Source organism: Sinocyclocheilus grahami, unplaced genomic scaffold (genome assembly GCF_001515645.1).
Source record: "Sinocyclocheilus grahami isolate Dianchi unplaced genomic scaffold, SAMN03320097.WGS_v1.1 scaffold293.1, whole genome shotgun sequence".
NCBI classification, from domain to species: domain Eukaryota; kingdom Metazoa; phylum Chordata; class Actinopteri; order Cypriniformes; family Cyprinidae; genus Sinocyclocheilus; species Sinocyclocheilus grahami.
Window position 1 is genome coordinate 37,435 of NW_015505472.1, and position 27,124 is coordinate 64,558.

The window sequence follows — 27,124 nt, forward strand, 5'->3', positions numbered from 1 at the left end:
ATATATATATATATATATATATATATATATATATATATACACACTTTTTTTTTACGTTTTCTTTGCGCACAGAAAGTATTCTCGTAGCTTCATAAAATTAAGGTTGAACCACTGCTGTCATGTGGACTATTTTAACGATGCCCTTACTACCTTTCTGGGCCTTGAACGTGGTTGTTGCATTGCGGTCTATGGAGGGTCAGAAAGCTCTCGGATTTCATCAGTAATATCTTAATTTGTGTTCCGAAGATGAAGGAAGGTCTTACGGGTTTGGAATGACATGAGGGTGAGTAATTAATAACAGAATACATTTTTTTGGGTGCACTATCCCTTTAACAAACCTATAATAGTATATCAATGATACAAAAATAACAATGCTCTCTATTATGGTGAATTTATGTTTGTGTGTTTGTGTAGCTACACACATATCTTGTTCTGGAGCTCCTGCAAGGTGGAGAGCTGCTGGAGAGGATCAGAAGGAAGCAGCACTTCAGTGAGACGGAGGCCAGCCGCATCATGCGCAGACTGGTGTCTGCCGTCAGTCACATGCATGACGTTGGTGTGGTGCACAGGGACCTCAAACCTGAGGTACAGCATGCCACAACACATCCACTGTCAGTATCTCAAATGTACAACCCACATGTCACAGCACTCCAGGCCCCAAAGTGTAGGTTGGGCAGTACTTTACATAGTAGTTAGGCCTCAGGGTTGACAAGTCTTGCTTAATTAAAAGGAAACCTACTCAAGAAAAATCTACCAACTTAAGTTTATGCTCCTCAATAATGCTTGTTTCAATTTGGCGAACAGTGAATTAGTAAATATTTGTGTTGGAAAACGAATGAGGATTTATTGGTTTATTTGTCAGACTGTCTAATGGACTTTTCTTCAATCTCTCTGTTCTCTTTATAGAATTTGCTATTCACTGACGACACTGAGAATTCGGAAATAAAAGTTATTGACTTTGGCTTTGCACGGCTCAAACCTCCTGACAATCAGCTCCTGAAGACCCCCTGTTTCACTCTTCAGTACGCTGCACCGGAAATCCTCAAATACAATGGTTATGATGAGTCCTGCGACCTCTGGAGTTTAGGAGTCATTTTGGTAAGGCCAGTGTTCATACTGCACATAATACCTGCAGTATGTAAGGTATGTGTACTAGGAAGTGTAATTTTTTTTTCTTTTTTCAATATTGCACATATTTATGCATTACCAAGATGGCTGGCGAGTGCTAAATGACTTAAAAGTTGCTTCCTATGAAGAACTTTACAAATTATTGTTGATGAGGTCAACAATATTTTAGTTAGCAACCTATTTTAGTTAGCTCTCAGCAATAGTGGTGACCGATATATGTTTGCATTTTTTAATTATCAGAATTAGAGACGTTTTTATTTTTTTTTTGGCCAGTAAGGAAGTGGGATTTTTATTTTGACATCACCAAGAGTGCCTGATTGCAGACTCACAGGAGCGCCCATTCTTTTAGAGCGATAGCAACTTCTTGATTCTGTAATCCTGTTATCCTATTAATTTTTTACAGATTTATAGGATTACAAATTGATGGAAATTGCTAAAGTATAAATCTGGTCATTTTAAAAATTTATTTTTATCAAGTTCTGATTTATTTGATTAATTTTCAAATTATTTGCTTCTGTTTGTAAATATTATTTCAAATAAATATGAATTTATTTACTTAGTAATTTATTTACTATCTGTAAATTAAATAGTGTGATATCATATAATGTATATTGGTTTTATATCAGCCATTGGCCACCCAACCAGATAACAGCATCAGCCATAAAATAAAAATCCATATCGGTCGACCACTAATCTGCAGGGATGCCCACTAGGGTTTGAAACAGCAGTTGTGTTCAACTGATTTTATGGAGGAGAGAATGGGGCAAGTGCCAAATGCACCTTTGCCACACTGAAATATCTAATTTTTCAGGCTTTTTTTAATGGAAATAATGTATGTATGAGTGCTTTCTCCAAATATATTCTGGTTTGTATCCATACAGAAGCTTTTATCCTTCTTCATGTATATTATTTACTCCGTTTGGATATGAATCCATGTCTTGCTGTTTCTGACACTTATTCACTTGAACACCAACCAAAATAAACAAACTATGAAGCCTTTCCGAAACAGCTTAGCATTGCTTTTTGGAGTCCTCGTGACTACCCTTGAGCAGAAATTTTTCCAGCCAGGACTTCATTGAGAGAAAGATGAGTGGAGATAGCGAGGTGGAGCCTGGGGAGATGTCCATAGCTGAGTTATTTATGTTGGGCCGTTTCTGGCTCACTCTTTTGGGGAGCAGGACCTGGCTGGGGGGTGAACAAAACAGCAGAGTTTGATGTGATGATTTCTGACAGGCTGTGAGCTGAGAGACCCTGGAGCTCTGCACAACACGGAGAGAGACCACAGTACTGGGAAAGATGAGAGCTGTGTGGATTATTTAGCTGTGCACTTTTTCTCCATTTAATTTTCATAACAATAATATGTGTTCTTATCTATAATTTATTGATATAGCACATTTAAAAACAACAAAAAAGTGTGTTGTGCTCAAACACAGACAAATGGAAAACACACATTACATCTGTCCAGCACACAATGACTGTTACACTGTCATAATGTCCAGCGAGGGCAAATAAGTCTTAAGGCACAGTTTGAACGTATTGATGAGGTCTCAACGGACTGTGGTCATTTTATGAACTCAGCATTAAGCACCACGAGTGAGTAAGGAGCAGCTAGTTGGCATATTTAAGAGACCTGTAGGTGTGATGGAAACTGCAGAGATCAGAGTAACAATGTTCCAATACATCTACAGCTTTCAAAGCATAACAAAAATGTGTACTCTGTCCAGTATAGAAGAAATACTGTATGGTCCCTCTTGCTGGTAACAGTCAGAAGCTCACTGATTGTCCTGTTCAAGACAATAAAGGACAGATTTCAGTTTGGTAAAAGGTCTAAGCTAGAAGAGTCAACTCTTCAAAACAGCTTTAATATACTTGTCAAATTTAAGGGGTTAATCCAGGCATGGACAAACTCGGTCCTGGAAGGCCACTGTCCTGCAGAGTTTAGCTTCAACCATGCTCATACACCCCTGAACAAGTTAATCAATGTCTTCAGGATTACTAGAAGGCCACAAGCAGGTGAGTTTTATCAGGGTTGGAGCTAAACTCGGCAGTGGCCCTCCAGGACCAAGTTTGCCCATGCCTGGGTTAATCACATATTAAAGGGTTAGTTAACCCAAAAATGAATGGAATCTGAGAGCTGTCTGACCCTGCATAGACAGCAACGCAACTGAAATGTTCCCAAGTCCAGAAACGTAGCAAGGAGATCGGTAAAATAATCCATGTGACATCAGTGGTTCAACCGCAATTATACGAAGCTACGAGAATACTTTTTGTGCGCAAAAAAAAAAAAATCGACTTTATTCAACAATTCGTCTCCTCCGCATGAACCTGTAAACAGCGTGTGCTGTTCTGTGTCAGCTGCGTCTCCTTGCTACGTTTCTGGACTTGGGAACATTTCAGTTGGGTTGCTGTCTGTGCAGGGTCAGACAGCTCTCAGATTCCATTAAAAATATCTTAATTTGTGTTCCGAAGATGAACGAAGGTCTTACGGATTTGAAACGACATGAGGGGGAGTAATTAATGACAGTATTTTCATTTTTGGGTGAACTAACCCTTTAAGCTGTTGGTTGAGAAATGACAATGATGTATAATTTAGATATCATATTTTGTTTCTAGGGTGATACTGTAACATTCTGTCCAGGGACTACAGATGAAAAATATCCTTTGGCTAATTTTTGCATATTTACAGTAATGTTTATCAATGTGCACTGTCCAATTTTTATTTCATGTTGACTTTAAATCGAAAGGTAGCTCTGTATCATTAGCATGGCAGTGAAGGTATATTTCAGTTTTTTTTTTTTTTAATGAAGCCTAGAAGTGAATATGATGAAAATAAATCGGTCCTAAGATAGAGCCTTGAGATACCCTGCATTAAGGTGCTCTTGTGTGCTTTATTTTGTTGTAGTACACCATGCTATCTGGCCAGGTCCCATTTCAGTGCCAGGGGAAGAGTATAATGCACACCAGTGCAGAAGAGATTATGAGGAAGATCAAACAAGGAGACTTCTCTTTCGAAGGGGAAGCCTGGAGGAATGTGTCCAGTCATGCTAAGGATCTGATACAAGGTGAGACACAGCTGAAGATGTTTAGAGACCATTTTGCAGTGTTTTAAATGGGAATGAATTTGTTAAAACTAAAATGTGTCTGACCTACTCATGGTTCAGAGCTGCTGACGGTGGACCCTGACAAACGGATAAAAATGTGTGGCCTACGTTATAATGCCTGGCTGCAGGATGACAGTCAGCTCTCCTCCAACCCGCTTATGACCCCTGACATCCTGGGATCTTCTACCAAATCAGTGCACACCTGTGTCAAAGCCACCTTCAATGTAAGAAAGTGAAAAAAATAGAAGGATGGATGCTAGAAAATAAAAATTACAACATAACATGACTGCATGATTTGTTGTTGTTGTTATTATTGCTGATTAAAAGTACTATTGTCATATTTAATTAAATAAAAAAAGAAAATAAATCAAGTATTTAGGAAAAATTTTTTTTATTTTACATTACATTTATTATTGTTATTATTATTATGCATAATATATTAAGCTTTCTGTAACTGTAATATTGGCAAACACTGATGTGGTCCCCAATATTTTGTATATCTCTTGTTTTATTGTGTAATACTGTTATGTCTTCCTCAGGCCTTTAATAAGTGTAAGCGGGAAGGCTTCCAACTCCAGACGGTTGACAAGGCTCCTTTGGCCAAACGCAGGAAGATGAAGAAGACCAGCACTAGCACAGACACCCGCAGCAGCTCCAGTGAGAGCACGCACTCATCATCCTCTTCCTCCCAGTCTCAGGATAAGACGCCTCCAGGCGGAGAGACAGCCATTATCCCCCAGGCCTCCGTGAGCACACCTCTCACTCTGGGCCCTGACGATGAGCCCTCACAGAGCGAGCCCCAGCCTGCCTTCACCATTACAGAGTGATTTCTGAGAAACAAACAACAGGATAGGTTACGTAATTCTCCCACCATTCGTTCTCCTCACGCTCTGGCAAGGTGTACAACTCCAGAATTTGCATGCGGGGACCAACTCAAATCCACCACTAGCAATAGATGCACACCATGAGCATTGAAGACAGAGCTTGAGTGAACTTCTGGTTCTAGTCCCGCATGGCTAAAACTCACTGCATCCAGTCCAGTGTCTCAAACAAGAGGGAGAACTTCACTTTGAGGAGCAACAAATCCTTCCACTGATGGAGAAAAGGAAAGTCTGCTTCTGCAGTGTCCTGACAGACCAGGCACTTTGCTTCAGGCAAAAAAGGAAAGGGATATGTATTTTAAAAGAATATAAATATAATTTATTTAAGAGGACATTTATTGTTTATACAGACTTCTCTCAAATTTGGTATATCATAGAATTCAGTATATACATTTTTTTTTTTAAATGACAGCTCCATTTGTGCTGGGAGCTTTGTGGTATTGATTCACATATCTAACTTAAATCTTTGGCTTCTTCCAAAAGATTTTACTGAAGTAGCAACAATTAGGTGTAATAGTTTCCGTGTGAACATTTCATTGTAAAACTCGTTAATTACCCTTTGCAAGGTAAAAAAGACGGTTTGTTTCATATTGACCTGTTATTTGAATTTTCTGTTGAGATCCTTTCCTCAGGTTATTTATTTGTTTATTTAAACTTGAACTCATTTTTTAAGAATTGAAGGTGCGGTCACATTTACCTTTGCTCTTAGAATTTTTGGGGGCGAAATCTAGTTATGTCACAATTAGAAATTTTGCATAGGAGCGAAAGATTTCCCCACGCAGATTTTGCATCAGGTTCAGTTTTTTCACACAAATTTGTTACATTGACCAACAAGAAGCTGCTTGGTTTGAAAGTGACTTCTCTGTGAGCATTACTTTGTGCATTGCTACAATATTGATAGTGGACAATCGACATTTTTTGGTTTATCGCTGAAATTGAGGTGTTGCTTTGGATGTTGTTTTACTCGGACACTTCGTCACTCAAGGTTTTATGGCCGAGTATAAGTTTAAACGGGGATTGAATCTGCTTAAACTCAACATGCAATCAAATTTGACTAATTTTTTAATTTTAATGCACCAGATTCTTTTGTAAACTTGGCACAAACCAAAATGTAATGACTCTTTCTTCCTCTGCAATGACTTTCTTTTTCCTGTGGCATCACAAAGGCCTCTCAGGCAATTGGATAACGCTACCCTGTAGCTAAATGGCCCTTTTGCCATAGTTTTAGCAAACTCGCATTCAATCTGGCTCACATTCAATGTAGTGCTGCCTACTCTTTTTAATGATCCAATCTGCATCCAAGAATGCCTCATATGAGAGGAAGAAATTGGGTTTTGATTCATGCTGACTTTAAGCGTCTGCAAAGCCTAATGACACGCTTATCTTACAGAAGATAAACATGACTGCAGGGCCGCATTTTAGCCTGAAATGAAGTGATACGCCAGCTAAAAGACATCTGTGGTTTCCTGTTTGATGGTGGCATGTTGTGTTTTTGGCCCGGTGTTAGATGCATTATGCTTTAAGACTTGCTGCGGCAGAGTCTGTGGTGTTAAAAACCGATGTGCTTGCATATTTTCTTCTCAGTATTATCTGTTTCACAAGCCTTGGTGGTTTTGTGACACTAAGGTGCAGCGTTGCAGAACTCAAGTCGGAGTCTACCATATTGTCAGGAGCATTTGGACTCAGCCTGGACTCTTGAGTCCAAATCCAGTCTTGTCTGGACTTGAGTACTACACTCTTGAAAATAAAAAGGCCATGCCATAGACGAACCATTTTGGATTCTCCAAAGAACCTTTCAGTGAACAGTTGCTAAAATAACAAGTCTGAAGAACCTTTTTCCTCTATAAAGAATTTTAGAATGCAAAGGTTCCATGGTTGTTAAAGGTTCTTCAGTGAACCATTGATGCCAATAAAGAACCTTTAATTTTAAGAGTGTACAACACTGCTGAGCTGAATATGTGGTTCTCGGTGTTTGTGTTTTCTAGCTGGTGGAGGCATGTTTACAGTTGAAAGGAATGATTTTCTCTTTGGCCTAAACGGCCATCTGTATTATTCAAAGCATTTTGCTAGGATGTTTGACATGGTGTCATTCATATCTTGCAAGCTCTACAAAACTATTTGAAAGGCACTTGAACTCTACATTGCTATGCAAAGTTATTTTCTTCATTCTTATGTTTCTGTTCGTATCCTGAAAGATCTTTATGCATTAGAAAATAGTGAGTATAAGCAGTGCCTCATCAGGGCAAACGTAACTGCCATTTTTAGGGACAGACGCAAGGTTCTGGTCTCCAAGTAAATCATGCATTCCACTTCCTGGGCACTAACCAAGACGAGACATCCCATCATTGAGCTTTTAAATGGCGAGGGCTGGATTGGGACCCAGCGGCGGGTATGCATGCTGGAACGCACACACTCAAACACACATAAACTGGTGCTCCTGCCCACTCAAACCCGGGCAAAGGACAAGAGCAATAAGAACAGTTGGAGCTCGGCTCACTTTCATGTGGCTGAAAGCTGCTGCGTTCGGCCTCTTCCCCATCACCGTTCTCCCTGAAGCTCCCTCATTACTGGCTCCTTTTGTTTGGGTGTATTAATAGAACGGGAATGAGGGGAGGCAGAGAGAGTCCTACATTGAACTCTCCTCTGGGAGTGAGGCTTTATTAGATGGTTTGCCTCGCTGCTGTTTGTCCCACTGGCTCCCTGCGTCTAATCACACAAACATGGAGCTTATTTTATGGTTTGATATGTTTTTAGGGGTTTTTCCTCTTGTTTTAGCTGTTAAGAGATTAAGGGCCAGACGTGGGTTTTCACGTTTTAGCATTTATAGAAGCGTAGTGAGCATCGGCCCTTAAACTGAACGCTCTCCTTTGATCTGTGCACCCTATTTTAGTACTTGTAAATCGTGTTGTCTGCCCATCCATTAAGTCTGTCATTTACTCACCCTCAAGTTGTTCCAAACCTCAAGTTGTCTTTTTTTCATTGAGTGTAAAAGAAGATATTTTGAAGAATGTTGGGAACCAAGCAGTTGATGGTAGCCATTGACTTCCACAGTATGGAAAAAAGTTACTATGAAAGTCAATGGCTACCGCCGTCAACTGTTTGGTTAAACACATTCTTCAAAACATCTTCTTTTGTGTTCAACAGGACAAATAAACTCATACAGGTTTGGAACAAGTGGAGGGGGAGTATATGATGGCAGAATTTAGATTTTTGAGTGAATTATCCCTATTATTTGTTTAATTGCATGGAAACTTGTTCCCTTTCTGTTTCATGATATCTTTAGTAGATTTGCCTTGTTTTAAAGGTGGCTATGCTTTAGATGTTAAAGTCAAACTTTGAAAGTTCAAAACTGTCATTTGACACTTAAAAAAGGCAAGCAGCCTGTAATTTTTGCATTGACTAAAAAAGTGGCTAGGGGTAGTTGACAAATAACATGGTCAAGAACTTTTGTTTTTTTCAGCATCAAGATTTTAGGTTCAAATGTAATTTGTGTATGTATATCAGTGGTTCTCAATCAGGCGGTCTCAGAAGAATTCCAACTGAGCCTCAAGATGGCTTAATATTAAAACAAGACAAATTATTTATAACAAGACAAACCAAGCATTAAAATAAACCAAAATGAAAAAAAGTATATATTTTTATTTTATTTTAATGGGGAACCAGGGTTCCCACTGTCTTCAAAAACATGCATATTAGGAATCCTAATTTTAAAGTGTAGGTTTTAGATGTGGAAAATTCATGTAAATTAATACAATTTTAAAACTCCTTGGGTATTTTAATAATAAAATTCACATTATTTTATCAGATAAAAAATTTAGTAAAAATATATTTACATTTTATTTTTTCCTTGATCAATCATGAACATCTGAAAGGTCATGGGGCCTTAAGTTGTTGTGGATATTTGGGTCTTGGAGTCAAAAATCTTGAGAACCACTGTATTATATATTATATATTAATTATATCAAATTTTAGATTTTGTTTCCCTGTTCACTTCAGTTGTACTGCAAATTAATATTTAAAAATGACACAATTCTCTCAATTAAGTTTAAAACAGCATGCAATTATGATTTTTAAGAAACAATGTTGTTTAAAATAGTTTTAGATTATGTGTAGCACATCACACTGCAGAGCACCAATATCAGTGCTAGAAATATCATTCCAGCTGCCCAACTACAACTTTTTACTGGTCAACATACACTACCATTTAAGGTCAGTAAGATATATATATCACAGTTTTCACAAAAATATTAAGCAGCACAACCTATCTCAACACTGATAGTAATAGTAAATGTTTCTTGAGCAGCAAATCAGAATATGTAACATATTTCACATAAAAATGTCACTAACCCCAAACTTGAATATAGCCATCCTTATTGGCTGTATGCCTGTAATTCCGCTTTTGGCTAATGTGACTGGACAAACAATCATTTTGTGAAGTTTGTTGTCCCTGACACAAAGCTTTTATTCTAAAACCTTGATGTTGCATTGAATATTTATACAGTGTTGTAAAACAAACTTTTGACAGTTTTAAATGGAATCCGTAACATGAAAACAGACTCTGTACATTGTTTTGATGCGAGTGTCTCCCTCTCTGACCTGTTTCCTTTCCGAAAGCACCTGTGCATGCGATGCCTTGAATGCCACAGTCTCCGCTCAGCCTGAATCTATAGAAAGGGGGGGTTACAAATGAATAAATGACATATCTGTTTTATTTGACCAAAGTCGTTATTTGTAGCAGTGACACTTAATGTAAAATTTCAACAAACACCAAGCTTTAACTTTCTTTGTTGTGAAGTCGTAAAAAATCTGTTGATTTGGTTAGGCTTTTGTCCATGTGCTTCTGTTTTCCAGCATTACCTGCTGTGAAACACATTTATAAATGTAATTCTGTATGTTATAAGAGTCATATTAAGAAGCATAGATTACTAGCACAATTGATGTGCTAGATTTCATTAGATATTTTTCCTCCCGTCTGCCATAGAAATGGACCTTCATGGCACTTTCCACAAAGCCACCAAAAAAGCGTAATGCAAAATGTATGTCATATTACGTGCTTCTACTGTTCATGGGCTTAGGGGATTTGATAGTGTAACTGCCAATAATATATGTGTGGTGTTTCAGCAAATTCAGATGTTGATTGTGATGATCTAAAAACATCTAAAATTGAAATGTTTTGCAAAGCCGCTTAGTTTTGAAATATCTATTTTTGCATTTTGTTGTGCAGTTGGCCCAGCACATGTTGCATTAAATTGCAAAGGGAGTTTTGAGTAAATGGATTTAAAGGGATTTGTGAACTTTCACAGACTCTCTTCCTCCTAGTGTGCAACCAAACGCTGCCACCAAGGGGTGCTGTTTACACAGTTTTATGTTTGTGTTCATGGTCATTTCAACTAGTGAAACTTGATTATGGGATGTATATAAGAGCTTTCCTGTCTCTAGACTCTGTATTAGTCTTTACTGTGCACTAGATGTTTAATATGTAGCCATTACACGAAGACCTGAATATCTTATCATAAAAAATTATCTAGCTGGGCTAGAGTTTTTCCTCATATTAATTTATTTAAATTGAATTATTATTAAACATATAACGGATAAAAGCACCAAAATAAAGTCCTATTTATAGTGCGTTTGAATGCTATGTATGTATTTTGTAAGTGCTAAGCCATATACTTCACCACACATGACACTGAACCCGGTTGGCGTGTCCTTGTTTTCAAGATTATATTCTTTTGAAATATCAGTCCATTGTGTTGATACAAATGCGAATTGGAGTGTCTTGCATGAGTGTTTTAGTCTCAGATGAGTTGAATCAACTCTGGTCTTGTTAGCAGCTGTTTCCCCATTTGTTTTGTAATTCAAAATATGTTTGAGGTGTTAATTAAAAAAAATAAGGGCTTTGAAGTTTTGAATACATATCTTATTGAACAAGAGTAATATAATTTAAATAGTCACAAATGGAATAAACCCTCTAAATTCACAAAAATGCTCGTGTGTTGTGTGCATTTATTCTGCTGTTTTGGTAAGAACAAAAACATCTTTCTGTTTTTAGCTTATATTATGTTCTCAGTGGCTACAATAATGTTTTATCCATATCTTCTTCATTTATTAAAAAAAGAAAGAAAAAAAAAATCTTACAGAGCTCAGTTGGAAGTCCATGAATATATTAAGCCTTTGATTGTAATGTTTGATTTATTTTTACAAAATGACAATCAGGCTAATTTTATGGCTTTCTTTTTTTAATGGCTTTTTAAAAAATATTGTATCTTTCAAAAGACACCACCACAATAATAACAGTAATAATAATTACATTTGTCAGAAAAAAGTGAAATATTAAATGTTTTTGCTATTTATGTATTTTATTATTATTATCATATTTCTTGCATGTCTGAGCAGGAAAAGTTTTGAGGTAGAGATAGTCTGACTTTTGGGGAACTTGAACATGTTATGATAAACTCATTAAGCCATGACAGAGTGTATATTAATGGTTGTCATAATGTACATCAAAATATGTGTCAAAGCATCAGAACCTGCCATTAGGAGTCTTTCTTACAACAAGTAACTCGTGAACAAAAAGTCAAGATTATATAACCAAATAGATTTCACTAAAGTTACTAGATTCAAAGCAGTGAAGCAGAGATCCATCATTTGAAGTGTTGATTTGAGCACAGATGGCTGTATCTGAGTTACAAGCTCCAAAACGCAATGAACAGGACAGAAAGCAGAAAGGGCTTGGGGTCTTAAAGTGAGAGGTGTTGAAGTGTCACTGGCGGGAAATACAGGAATTATGCACGGGACCTACATCTCCTATTGTCTCCAAATTTTGACCAGGCTGCCCTGGCGAGCAATGATGGGACTTTTCTTTTCTTCTCCAGCTCGGTCCCGGGGCCCTTCCCTCCTGTTTGCCCGGCATTCCACTGGGCCACCAGAGAAGCTGCTTTAGAGACGGGGATGCTCGCTCCTGGGTGGCCTCTTGTGCAGGGGGCTGCAAAGGGGAGGAGACGATGTCTTATTAATTGACTGGGTGTCTTGGAAGGAGTGTAGGAATTTGGCTGCGGGAGTAAAAGGAGAGGAAAGACTGCCTCGCAGCTTAGCCTGGACCTCCTACTCAATCATAAATGTCAACTAGATATTTACATTTTCTGGAGAAAAAAAAATGGAAGCGGTGCTGGCAAGTGCAAAAGTCAATGGCACAATACTATGGTGTTGTGGATGGTTGCTAGGACGTTGCTGAGTGGTTGCTAAGGTGTTCTAAATGGTTTCTTACTGCGATTGTTAGGGTGTTCTGAGAGGTTACTTACTAGCTCAAGCCTAAGTTTCTATGATTTCCACCCCCACCCTCCAAAAAATGCTTTGTCAGGTGAAAATAAGTACACACACTTAGAAGGGTTCTCCCATACCAAATATACCGTGACAGTACCATGGTACAGTGATAGTATCAGATGGGAATAAGTCAATAACAAAAAAGAGTCTTATTAGATCCTCAAAAAAAATCTTTTGAGGATCTAATCTACGTGCCAAGTTCGTAGAAATACACTCTTAAAGTTTTTTGTGGTTGTGAAAAACACCACAGAATAATAAAAAATCAAATATGCAATTTTTAACCAAAATTTTAAATGGTTCCTATATGCTTATGCATGTTGGTCGCACCACATGACTTTAATTTGGCTGACAAATGTTTTTCAAATGTTTGGAATATTTCAACAAAATTGCTTCCTTGTGTTTTTTTTTTATAATGATCAAATATTATGCCAAACTAGTCAAAAAGGTTTTCTTTTCATGAATTTCAACCTTTTAATGAAACATTTTTTCTACATTATGATATCTGCATATACGCTACCGTTCATTGGGCCAGTAAGATTTTTTTGAAAGAAATTAATACTTTATTCAGCGAGGTTGTAGCCTATTAAATCATTCAAAAGTGATTTAGAGGAATTTATGTTTCAAAAGATATATATTTCAAATAAATACTTCTAAAATTATTTTATATTCTATTACATTATAAAAACATGAAGCTGCACTACTGTTTTAAACATTGATAATAATAAGAAATGTTTCTTGAGTACCAGATCAGCATATGTGACCCTGGACCACAAAACCAGTCTTAAGTCGCTTGGGTATATTTGTAACAATAGCCAAAAATACACTGTATGGGTCAAAATTATCGATTTTTCTTTTATGCCAAAAATCATTAGGATATTAAATAAAGATTATGTTCCATGAAGATATTTTGTAAATTTCCTACCGTAAATATATCAAAACTTAATTTTTGATTAGTAATATGCATTGCTAAGAACTTCATTTGGACAAATTTAAAGGTGATTTTCTCAATATTTAGATTTTTTTTGCACCCTCAGATTCCAGATATTCAAATAGTTGTATCTCAGCCAGATATTGTCCTATCCTAACAAACCATACATCAATGGAAAGCTTATTTATTCAGCTTTCAGATGAATTATAAATCTCAATTTCGAGAAATTTACCCTTATGACTGGTTTTGTGGTCCAGGGTCACATATTCGAACGATTTCCGAAGGATCATGTGACACTGAATGATGCAGAAAATGTAGCATTGCCATCACAGGAATGTATTATACTTTAAAATATATTAAAACAGAAAACAGTTCAAGTGTAATAATATTTCACATTATTACTGTATCTTTCATTAAATAAATGCACCTTGGTGAGCATTAGAGGTTTTTTTCCAAAAAATCTCACCAACCCTAAACTTGATCAGTAACTGATATTTTTACTTAATGCAATTCAGAAATGGAAAACATATCACGGAAGAGGTGTATTCAAGTCTCTGTACGTAAGAATAAAATTTGTAAATGTAGTTTTAAGTAAAGTAGTAGATCCGGACCAATAACTATATTTATCTATCATACTTCAATACACTGTATACTATACACTGTACCAGGCAAAATGTCCCATTTTTGGTATTTTCTATCTTGTTCAAATCCCTAACCCTAGTGATGCTTGCCTTTTTCCATATTCACAAGTTTTGACTATCCACTTTAAAAAAAAAGAGAGAGAAACCTGCGTGTGAACGGTGACTGTGATTTGAAAAGAAGCAGCAGAGGTTTGCGTGGAGTGGGATGTGGGAAAGGCCCGTTCAGGTTGGAGTGCTCCTGGAGGCTCTGAATAGGCCTGCTGTGGTTGAGTGTGTCAGTGGGATGTGATTGAGTGGGATGTTCTCAGGGTACGGCAGGAGGGACAGATGAGGGGAGGTTTGTAGGAGTGCAGTAGCTACCAATGTGGTCTCCCCCCTCCCCAACCTTCACCATCAGTGTCCAGAGCTGTAATCCTGTTACATGTGTCCCCATTAGCTCCGACGGGAGCCTCTATTGTCTCCTTGTGAGTCGGTCAGAGTCACCATCCAGGCCTCTCCATATTTGCTCTAGCTTCCCACACCCAGCTGTCCCCTTGGCAACCCCTCAAACACAAACACACACTAACTTTAAGACCACGTCTGTGGGTCGCAGGGTGAGGAGTGAGATGAAACGTCGCTCAGCAAGAGTTTGAACTCATAGAAATAGAGGACTACGCATTTAGTGACCTTTTACCAATGTAAGGGAAAATATCAAAGATTTGTGACACCACTGCCAACTCTGTTGGAGATTTTTATGATAGTTAACGATACACAATTCCACTTTTCTCACAGCTGCTAACAAAATATATGCAATATTGGTTTGCATTTTGAAACTAATGAACTAATTTTGAAACTAACTTGAAATCATTCAGTCTAGCAGAGCCATGCCTGAAAGGAATTGCATAAGAAATCATATCAGTGATTATTGTTCATATACTTACATATAAGATACATTTTTTTTCCTTTTATTCATTTGAGGGCTAGTAATACCATGGTATTCTTTGAAGAATATCTACCATGTAAGTTTCACAGCACATGCAAATTGGACATTTTCTTATATTCTTACATCATTTTCATCATCCTAAATCCTTTATTTTATGAGAATGACCTGCTGACTACATTTTCCCACTTATTACTTGGCTACTTTTAAAACAAATTCATTAAAAGGACACGGATATCAGTTTAAATTCTATTCATGAAATCATCCTGAAAAAAACGCAGCACAGCTGTTTTCAACATTGAGAATAAAAAGAAATGTTTCTTGAGCAGCAAATCAGCATATAGATGATTTATGAAGGATCATGTGACACTGAAGACTGGAGATTGCTGAAAATTCAGCTTTGCCATCACATGAATAAATTACATTTAAATTATGTTCAAGTAGAAAACAGTTATTTTAAATTGCAGTAACATTTCACAATATTACTGTTTTGACTGTATTTCTGATCAAATAAATGCAGCTTTGGATGCAGCATAAGATACTTTTTTCAAAAACAATAAAAAAACCTTACAGACTCCAAACTTCTGTATAAATAAATATACATACGTACGTGTGTGTGTATATATACTGTGTATATATATATATATATATATATGTGTATGTGTATGCATATATATAAAATATGGACATTAGGATTCCAGAAAGCAGTAAAATGTGAATACGTGAATCTCGCTCATGAAGAAAGTGAAGTTTGTAGATTGTTTGAGTCTGTCTCCTCTGTCCACCCTACAGATCCATCATGCTGTTGATGGAAAGCTAGACAGACAAAGCCAACCCAGACCTGGTCACCACAACAACCTCCCTGTGCTTCCTGTGACTCAACACAAAGCCTGCACTCATGCAGACACACAGCAAAATATCTAAAAAGTTTCACATTGCTTTCATTTTCTTTACTACAGATAAATATTCACATAAAAAGCGATGCATTTAATCAGAATTAGCCCATTGCTCTTTTATGAGTTGGTGTTACAGCATCAGTGAGGACAGCAGTGTAAACCTGTTGTGCTTTCAGCTTCTCTTTATGTCTCTGTGCATGTGGATTTTAGTGTCTACCCAATTGGAATATATTAGCCATGTAATTTGAGGTCAACAATTTCACTGATCCATGCCATGAATTTGAATGAAAGTCATTTGTGTGGACTCTGGTGTTGTTTTAAGGAGTTTGGGCCCCTGGAGGACGTGACAGCCAAATCTAAAAATATTATTATAGATTATTAAAGTGTGCATTTGACAATGGCTTGTACAAAAAGTACAAGTCAGTCTTTACTAGAACCTTTTATGCAACAACTCTGCCTTAAAAGAGCCTTAAAGGGATAGTCCATCCAAAATGTAAAATTTTGTTGTTGTTCCAAACCTGTATGGCTTTCTTTCATTTGTGGAACACAAAAGAAGACATGTTGAAGAACGCTGTTAACTAAATAGTTTCGGTTCCCGTTGACTTCTAGTGCATGCACTCTTAAAAATAAAGGTGCTTCAAAAGGTTCTTCACAGCGATGCCATAGAAGAACCATTCTTGGTTCCACAAAGAACCATTCGGTCTAAGGTTCTTTAAAGAACCATGTCTTTCTTAACTTTTTAAAATCTGAAGAATCTTCTTTTGCCACAAAGAGCCTTTTGTGAAGGTTCTTTATGGAACTATTTAGACAAAAAGGTTCTTCTATGGCATCGTGAAGCACCTTTATTTTTAAGAGTGTGGGCAAAAAAATACAATGGAAGTCAATGGGAACCGAAACTGCTTATCTACATTCTTCAAAATATCTTCTTGCATACAGGTTTGGAATGATATGTGGGTGAATAAATGATGACAGACTTTTCATTTTTGGGCGAACTATTAAGTATCATCAAGAGGGAAAGTTAATCAACATTGATTAGTAAGAGTGTTTGGGGCTCACCAAACTTCGCTGGAGTTTGTTTATTGTGACTGCGTGTGTGAGTGTGACAGCGATGTGTGTGTGGTTGTGTGTGTCTGTGCCCTCTGTGATCTGAAGTACTTTCCGGTTACCATGACAATAGTGCTTGCTGAGGGTTCGGAGAACAATCACCTGTGAGTTGCTATGCTGGCCGTTGAGGTCTGTGCAACCTTTGAGAGAACAATTGCGCCACTATACTATATATTTTTTTCAAAACGTACGAGCCTCGCACAACAAGCTTATTTTTTCAATGGAAACATAAAATGTGCTGTACTGTAGTACATTATGTTTTTTACAGACAGGAACACAAAATAACACATCTTGAACAGATTGTGCACACCATGCACATCACAGCACAATTTATTTTGTTCACAAACACTTCCACAAAATCAGAAAACACCAAAAATGAAACAACACACTGCCGAAGTTCCGTTTACTGTTCATTTCTGTTCAGACCCCTTTTGCATCATGTAATAAACGCCGCACACTTTTTGCAAATTACCAATTACTCTCTTGAACAGTCACCCTTCATTTTGACAAAACTGGACGGCGCTCAACGCCTGTCTGTGGGGCTTGTTGAGACCCAGTCTCTGGCCCCTAAATGCTGGGTTGAGGGTCTCTCTCTTCTGACCTCATTTGCAATGCTAATGGTCAGGAGACAGCTGCCATCTTACACGGAACATGGCCTCTCAGAATTTCCCAAAGGGGGGAAAGAGGAATAAAAAAACAAAGGCAGCCGATAAATGGGTTTGCCTATTATTCCCTAGGCCTTGTGTGCACTGGGTCCTTGAGAACATGAATTTGAATGACAGTCAGCGATAGAGACAGAGAGCGGCGTGGTAAAAAAGCAAAGATGTCAATATGAATCTATAATATCGAAAAACAAAACACCGAAAAGTACCATTTTTTAAAAGCGTGCGAGTTGAGCTCATCAGCAGAATGCTGTTTTAACAATAGCAAATAGAGAGAGCTCTTAATTTAGCCCTCATTCTCTCAGTCACTCAGCCCCGCTCCCATGCAGACTATAAGTGTCTCTGTGAGTGATTGCGCGAGCTCTCGCCGAGTGGAGAACACTCGTGGATATTGTAGCGAATATGTGCATATCTGTCAGAATGCCTTTGTGATATCAGCGGCGGAAATATCTCCATTTACTTCTGCTCATCAGAGTTAGAGATGGCCACAATACTCCAGCTGAAGGTTAATGGCTCAATGCGCCTCGTGCCGCTTTTGCTAAACTCTCTTTCTTTGGCTTTAAGGGATGTCCAGTCATATAGTGAATGGCACAGCAATCAATAAAACAGTGATTTGTGAACTCTGTATTGTCACTTGTATCGGCTATGTATTTGTTTAACATGATCTATGGGCTATTATCATCACAACAGGAACATGAAGTTGCTGTTTTGTTCAATTCTGTACATAATTGATTATAATTTCACATGTAGATATGTGTTTTGTAAAATGGAAGAAAACACATTCAATTAGGCTGCATCTGAATATGCCTACTTTCCTGGTAAAACAGTATGTGAAAAAGTCGTATGTCCGAATTCACAATATTCATAAAACTATAGGCAAAAAGTACCCGGATGACCTACTACTTCCTGTGTGATTCTGAATTGAGAATTCAATAGACACTTTTATATCCCATGAGGCACTTTAGTAGCCCATGCCATGCACAAGTTCTTTGGGAGAGGAGTTGTGAATGGTAGTGGTAACTCTGATGCCAAAAGTCACTTGATAATGACAACATGACACTTTTTTAATGGTCGAGAAAAAAATACCTATTCAAAAGAAGTACTTACTCAGAAAGTATGCGATTTTGGATGCAGCCTTAGTTTTTTTTTCTGTTGTTCCACCGGCTGATAGGGTTCTTGAAATTTATACTGACACCTATTGGTGTGGATGCAGCATTACGCAAGTATTTACTAATATACTTTTCACATTATGTTTGTCACATGATAATTTTTTTAAAGTCCACAAAATGTATAGGGTGTTTAGAGATAGAGTACTATTTGGCTAGTCATGTGATCTCAACATGGCTGCCACCGAGAGGTGACAAAAAAAAGTAAAACAAAACAAAGCCTTTTAAGGCCACTGAGACTTCCTGTCATGAGAGTGCAATTGTTGATTGATTTGCAATGTTGACATATTTGTCAATTAGTACTAATAATTTCAGTAAAGTGAAAAATTTGCACTTTTAAAGACGAACAAAGAACAGCATTCACAACCTATTTTACTTCTGTAATGTGACGAAACATGAAAGAAAAGAAAAACAAATGATGGTGGATTTTTGGTGGGCATGGTGATGTCAGCAGAAATGAAAAGTCGTTTCAGAGGCGGAAAAGCTATTCTGGCTGAAAGTTTATAAATATTTTTTTATTCTACATACATCATTCCTTTGACACTGCATACTGATATAACATACATAGTAAGAAAACAAACAGGGTCAATTCTGATTTAATGTTTCACATAGGCACCATATTGAATTTCTAGCATGAAACTGTAGAAATGTCCAAATGCTGAGAGGACACGTCCATCCACAGTCAGAATGATGGCTACAGCCCTGTGTGTGAGTGTGTGGAGATGAGGATGTATGCAGGGGCCATAGGAAGTAAGAGCCTCTCTTCACAACTCTTTCATTATTGTTACAATTACACTAGCTCTCTTCAGTGCCCACACTCTTCCCTCTTTATAATGTTTGCTCAGGCTGCAATTGGGAAATGAGGTGGAAAACGATTTGTGTGTGTGTGGCTATAACAGTGGGAGTGAGTGTGTGTGTCCCGGCCATTGATACTACAAGTTAAAAAGAGAGTCTGGAGATGGCAAGCGCAAAACACAAGAATGTTACCCTCGTGGGGGTCCATCTCTCTCTTTCGCTCTCTCGCTCTCTCCCTTCCCACCCTGTGGGTGTCACAGCCATACTCTAACCCCAGTACAGCACCGCCCAGATCATTATAGACTCTGATCTGGAGTCAGTGAAAGGGGGAATTAGCTTGGAACACAATCCCAGCAACCTTTGTGACCCTGGCACAAAGCCAGAGCCGTTGGGGGTCCCAGCAGCCTAAACCACTCCATATGTCCGGACAAAACTGTTACAATGGCCAACACAAAGGAAACACAGTGGGAGGGACAGACTTTCTGCGTGTGTGTCTCACAGGAATTATTTAATGTTCTGCTCGTGTATTTGATCCTAGCTCACCTCTGGGAGATTAACTGCTGGCATTATGAACATATATATATATATAAACAAAGTTATAGTGACATCATAATGAACATGCGACATCTCATGACTTATTATATTGTGGCCATGCTATAATAATTTGTTCAATCAATTTTGTTATTGTGGCCGTCGTGTATTAATGTATTCCCTCGTCTTAATAGTTAAATCTAATATAAAATATGGGGTTCCATAAATATGTAATAATACATTTTAAACATTGTCACATGATATAACATTACGTATTTAATGCACTTATCATCACTTATCATTAATTATCTACTGTTTATTATTATATTAATTTTAAATTAAATTAGCTTTGTTTAACACTTAGCAGTTTAATTACATTTTGAGTAAACAGAAGAAATTAAAAAAATAACCAAACACACACAAACACACAAAATATTTTAAACACAGAATATTACTTATGTTTAAGTATGTTGTAGTATTGCATAGATAAAATCGGCATACTGTGCACAGTATGCATACTGCATATGTTACTATACTAAAATAACAGTATTATTATTATATTATATTATTAGTAGTAGTAGTATTACACAGTAAAAATATCCTGTTTAATTTACAGCAAAAAAACCTGACAGCTTTAAAATTCTAGTGAAATTCACTATAAAAAATATGGTGACAATTTTTCAGGTATTATGGGATGGAATGGGGTATTGGTGCCTGTATATTTGACAACTTACAACCATATATGAAATGTGCAATGAAGTAGTGATAAAATGTTAATGTAGCAAACAAATTGAACTACCAAAATTAACCTTAAATTGTACTGATAGCCACCATTATAATACAGAAGGTACAATATAAAATAACACGAATCAGAATTCATCATAATTGGCCTGTCCATAAAACATGGCCAAGGTGCATAGGGTCATACACACAAATACAAAACACCAATAAGGTAACACACAAACAATGGAATAAATGTTAACTAAATATGAGAAAACATACACAAAACACCCCACATTACTGAAACAAAAATAAGACAAAAACATACCTATAAAACATAATCATATGTGATGCCACACAGGGACTTCTGGGAATGTCCTCTTACTGTTTTCCCCAGTAAATTCTATGAGAATGTATGGATGATTTTACTTCCAAAGGCCATTTATCTTACAGTATTTTTCAGTAAAATATATAATGCCATGTCAAATAATACCTCACAGGTTACTGCAGCTTATTAAAGCATCAAAAACATTAATATCAATGGTCCATTGAATGAAACCAAAGAGTTACCATGGTAATTTAGTCTCTTTGTCATTGATTAGCTCCTGCAGGATCGAAATGGGCTTCTCCACGTAAGACTGTCTTATGTCTCAGTGTATAAATAGTGCATCAACTTATACCCTTAATATTATATCTGCTTCATAATTAGGCCAATAGAGCAGTCCCTGTTTACCCTTTCCTCTTCCATTTCTCTCTCGCTTTCTCTCGTCTCTCCTCTTCAATCCTTTCTTATTAGAAGGCCCCCAGCTGTGCGTCGGATAGGATCAGAGGCAGCCTCTATTAGCCTGGTCCATTTGTTGAGCGATTGAATCGCTCTCATCCCTCTTCTCTAGTATGGCCTCTAACCCTCTCTCTCTACCATAGCCTGCCAGAACGGCCTTTCAGTGCTCAAAACACAATGGAGCCTGATAGAGGCCGCCTCCCTGAGGCAAGGTGACTGTATGTGTGTGTGTGTGTGTGAGAGAGAGAGAGAGAGAAAGAGAGAGAGAGAGAGATGAGACATATGATTCCATGACTACTGTTTTATTTCGAGATACCATGCAGAAGTGGGTTTCTAGATGGTTGCCCCGAGCTGTTGTTCACTTACTATCCAGCAGGTGGCATACTTGCACAAGCACAGAGGCCAAAGCACCCTTCCCCCACTTTCTGTGTCCATTCTATCACACTTTTTGAGTCCTACGGGCACCACAAGTATCCTCATCTCCAGGCTATCTACTCTTCAGAAGTCGTACCTTTACCGTAGATCCTGATGGGCATCGCTCTCTCTTGCAGTCTTTCGATCTTTCTACTCCAGTGCATGAAGTGGCATTCAAAAGCTTTAAGAGAAGCACACCTGTTTCTAAACTATTGAAGAAACATGATTTTACAGCACTGTGCCGTCAACGTCAGTTGTAAATTCGAACGTCGGTGGGTGTGTTTGTGCTGCCGAGATGTTTCTCATTTACCCGAGGAGACTTCAAGATGGTTTGAAGACTTCAGGGAAACGAGATTGTCTTTACTTTGCCCCACCCTAACCCATATTCACATCCTCATATTCTGACCTGCACTCAAGAGAAATGTCTCTGCTTGAGGAGGCATGGCAGTGAGGTGTTCTGCATGGTTGCATCTGAATGTCTCTTTTTTCCAGTTTTGAGGGGCTCACTTGACCGCCCCTTTTTGGCACACTGAGAGATGTAGGAGAGAGGTTAGAGAGCTGCTTAAAGCTGTCAGTCACACGCTCGCTGACTCCATTGGGGCCTATTGGAAGTCAACCAAACTACTTCCTGAACTGCTCAATGCATGACCTTATAAAACAGTGGTGGGTTGCAACTTAAAAATGAACCTGTTCAGATATTGCCATGGATTATCAGTGCTAAATGCAAATAATGAAATGCCACTGACTTAAATTGGTGATGTAGTAGTGCGTAGTTAGGATAGAAAAGTAAGCAAATCAATATTTAAAATAAAGGTTCCCGTATTCCAACACTTCCGTTCTATATCTTATGTTGTTGACGTTAAAGGTCATGCTTCAAATTAAGCTCAATTTAAGCTAAAACATAAAAATATAAGGTAAACAGTTTTTTAAAATACGTTAAATAGGTTCAATTGCCATGAGGATAAACATAGTTTGTGCCCCAGTGTGTTTTCCCCCAGTCAGTTATTAATAGAATAATAATAATACACTATGTATAATTTAATATTTAATCAAATTAAAATTAATAATAGTACAATTATGAATGCTAAAATATTAATAATTTACTGGAATGACATTGGGACACAATCTATGTTTGTCCACAAATTATTATAATTATAATAATATAAATTAATAATAATTATTGATGATAATAATAACAATAATAACAATAAAGTTGCATTTTTAAGGCCATTTTTATTTACTTTTGAACTCTAACCAATGGACCATTTTTACATTTCTATAGTTCTCAGAGGTGACCCCCCCCCCCCCAAAAAAAATATATATTAGACAATATAGAGTTTCTAAGACTTTCCAAAGAAGAAAAACTAATATTGAAAAATTGAGAGAAAAAGAGAGAAAGATGTCAAATTTGCTGTCACTCCCTCAGTCGTTTTATTATGCAGCAGCATTAACACATTTTCTGTAATTTAATGTCAACGTAATATGACACTAAATATAGTGTAATACGTGTACATTAATTTTTTAATTGAAAATACAAAAAAAAGATTTATGTAACCTGATTATTGTTATATAATATTATATATTATTATATACAGAATTATGATAACTGTGGAAACACTTCACAGTCTATGTGAACGGTCTATTAGTCATTTATGTAAAATAGCACTTCTCTTTCTTTTTCTTTTTGTATTTCAGAAAATACAAATGGACAATGCTGTTTGATTCAAAACTAAAATGTCATTTAGATATGTAGCCATTTTAATTGCTTTGCGCTTTTAGATTTAGACGGATGTTTCATTTTTCCTGAAATCCGTCCTCGTTCTTGGCTCGGCTGTGAATGAGGTCTCGTCCTCAGCGGTGTCCTTTGATCGTGGCTGTTTGTTCTGGCAGACTCCATCTCCATGGAGATGAAGGAAAAACTCGGGTTTCTGATCACAAAAATAAACCTACCTGGCCTTGCCTGAAACCTCTCCTTTAATTGATTCTATGCACCATGCAAATATACTTCTGCACTAATGGATCCTATGTTTTGTGTACATTATGCTATAAATCTGTCCATTCTCTGTCTGATGTGTCCCGGTAACCTTCATAGCACAAAAAGACGAAATCTTTTATTTAAATCTATAGAAACACTGGCCTTGGAGAGCAATCCTAAAGCATTCTTTTCTGTCACTTGTCAAAGGCATCGCTGGGCCTTGACCCACATCACCATTAGGGATGCTTGTCCTTTGTTTGAGCAAAGGCTTTTATTTTTCCACCAGTCTCCATCACACTGATGATAACAGACCTGGATTCAGAGGTAATTTACAGTTGATTGTGCTCCAGCCACTCGGTTCAGGAATTGAATGGTTTACATGAATGGTCTATGTTTCTTTTTTCATTGTGCTGGTCCGTGTCGGCTGGTAATTTGTCTACTTTTCACACCTCAGGTTCATCATTCATGAATGCTTGGAGAAAGAAAAGGCTGCATTCCTTCAGGAGCCCGAAGAAAACAAGTCCCTATAAGAGCTAGCAAAAACAAGTGTTCATTGAGTGTACGTGGACGTACAGTTTCATCTGAGCTTAAGGATTCAAGTACTAATTAACCCTCTGAATCAACCTGCATCTACATTTTTATTGCCATTACACTAGATGGAACATACGACACTTGTGGGAGGCCAGATGTCATGTTGTATAATGCAAAAGTTGTTTCAGGATCATTCTTGGGGTTTAGAGGTGACACTTGACCTTCTCCTTTGGTCCTTTTATCCTAATTCAGTTCGCACCGTCATTGACTCGGGCCACAGATGGTGTCAAAACCATCTCTGAAACTTTTAAATTGCACCTTCAACTGGCCTTTGTCAACTCCTCAGGCTAATTCTGATTGTGATTTGGTGTGGCTGAGGGGAGGATGGATGTGGGTGTCGCCGACAGAAAAAGACAATACAATTAAATGATTAACGCGCAACAGGGCCACCGACAATTAAAACTATTATGGAAATTAAAATGACATTATGTCACAGCGGAGAGTTGATGATACCCGTGTCGTCTTTTTAAAAACAATTTTCATAATTCCAATAATTGAAATCATAGCATATTCATTCATTTACCGGGTGAGGGGGGCTAAGAGCGGCCACTAATGAAACCCAATCATTAGCATCCAAACAAAGTAATTGGCTAGTCCTTTATCTTCAGAAATAGGTGACAAGGCACAATCACCCCCCTCCATCAGAATGCAAAAACAAGTAATTAAACCGCAGATAAAGATGAGCCCAGCTCGCTGTTCGTGCACCGTGCACGTTTGAAAACAGCACTGATTGCCTTGATTAGGGACCTTACTGTATCCTCTGATTTTGTTTATGGTTATACTTTTAGGGATGGGGTGCAGAGGGGTTGGGAAGGGATTGTGTGCAGGAAGGTGTGAACGTTATGCTTCCTCTTGAAGCCCTGAAAATGTACGTTGAATGCTCTCATTAACTTCGTATGCTTGGTGTAGGAAGGAGATCAACAGTTGCATATTTCATTGTTTTCCATGGCTCTCTCAATACTCCATTCTGACAGGTCAGTCAATTAAATCTCATATTACCATTGATTGTTTGGCAAGAACATGCAAATAACAAAATAAGAAACAATACAATATTAATATATGACCATAAAATATGGCTAAAGTTGTACCTGTGTGCATAAGAAATTATAGCCTACACCACAAATTACAAACAACTATCCCTGGCTAGCAGAGCTGGGTAGATTACTTACAAATTGTAGTCCATTACTGATTATAGATTACATTATGAAAACTGTTAGTAATGTAATCTAGGTTACTCATTTTTAGGTAATGTATTCTGATACCATACTGATATAAAAAAGCAAAGAGAAAGAAAAACATATTACATTTTTGATATCCACATTATAAGATGCATTAGGGTTTCCCAAACTGGGCTTAATGTAAGAACTGCAGTAGGTTTTTGAGTTGATAGAAAGCTAATAATGAATTAAATAATAAAAATGTACAAATAAAAATAATTTAAACACTTGAACACTAAAAATATTTAAATATTTAATTTGTTTTCCTGCATGTCAATGTGACCATTAAGTGACATTGACCTGTAAACATGCAAATGTGTTGTTAAATTATTGAAATATTAGCTTTTTCAGAGACATTTCAAGTAAAAAAGGGGTTTGGCTGACAAAAATGTTTGGGAATACCTTTGTTTCATACATGGTCTAACTGCTTGAGAGGTGCCTTTCCCCCCAAAATTCAGAAGCATGGATTGCAATTTTTTTTTTACATGGCCATTATAGATTGTGAATATATTCAAAGCTAAATGGTATGACACAGTAAGGAAAATTTTAATGATTATAGGCATTATATGATGTAATATACTGTAACTACGAGTGCTTGATTTTTGGAATCAGATTAAGTAATCCAGATGTAATCAGTTACTACCCAGCTCTGCTGGCTAGCAAACCAAGATGACCAGTGGACCCAGTTGTTCATTACACCAATGATACTTTAATGTCTCCCATTTCACCATGGGCCATTCTCTTCTTTTGTTGACCTTATGCGAAACAAGTGCACAGCCATCTTTAGAATTCTGTCTTTGAACTTCCGTTTTCTCGGTAGCTCTAGCATCGCTGTTGAAGAGTAAGCTGGTGAAGTCAAACTTTTAATCAAGATTAAATTTATAGTAATGTCCATTGTTCTCTAATCTAAAATATTTTGGTGGGTCCTGAAATAGATTATACTTGTCTAGGCGGGTCCTGTAATGGAAAAATTTGGGAACCCCGGCGCTACTTCTTGTAGAGTTAACGAAAGAGATCATGTGCATTGTAAAGTTCAAAGTTTGTTTGTTTCTTTTGGTCATGCGTCTCCTAGTATTGAGATGCAAGCTTCAAATTTTTCCATTCCAGGACCACCTAGACAAGTATAATCTATTTCAGGACCCACCAAAATATTTGAGATTAGAGAACAATGGACATTACTATAAGTTTAATCTTAATTAAAAGTTTGATATGACAGAAATGGAGTATTTAAGAAAAATAACCATTGTATTTTATAATACAACTGTATATTTTCACTACTGATATTAAAGTTTGAATTTCTTTATTTACAGACGTTAAAGAGTATATTAAATATGTCCATAAAAACTCTAAACAC

General features: G+C 37.3%; 1 protein-coding gene and 1 long non-coding RNA gene across 2 annotated transcripts in view; one reads left to right on the plus strand and one right to left on the minus strand.

Moving 5' to 3' along the window:
- The window catches only part of rps6ka5 (ribosomal protein S6 kinase, polypeptide 5), a 35,670-nt gene extending 30,238 nt beyond the window's left edge, over positions 1 to 5,432 (plus strand). Inside the window, exons 13-17 of the mRNA XM_016292824.1 lie at positions 415 to 585; positions 907 to 1,098; positions 4,031 to 4,190; positions 4,290 to 4,453; positions 4,769 to 5,432. Of these exons, the coding sequence (XP_016148310.1) occupies positions 415 to 585; positions 907 to 1,098; positions 4,031 to 4,190; positions 4,290 to 4,453; positions 4,769 to 5,056 (975 nt within the window). The 3' untranslated portion in view covers positions 5,057 to 5,432. The remainder of the gene's footprint in view (positions 1 to 414; positions 586 to 906; positions 1,099 to 4,030; positions 4,191 to 4,289; positions 4,454 to 4,768) is intronic.
- A 3,974-nt stretch (positions 5,433 to 9,406) lies between these two features.
- On the minus strand, positions 9,407 to 18,722 carry LOC107600857 (uncharacterized). The gene is made up of 3 exons (XR_001610850.1): positions 18,688 to 18,722; positions 11,910 to 12,092; positions 9,407 to 9,774 (listed from the first exon to the last, which is right to left on the minus strand). It is a non-coding gene; the product is annotated as an uncharacterized lncRNA (long non-coding RNA).
- Between the last annotated feature and the right edge of the window lie 8,402 nt (positions 18,723 to 27,124).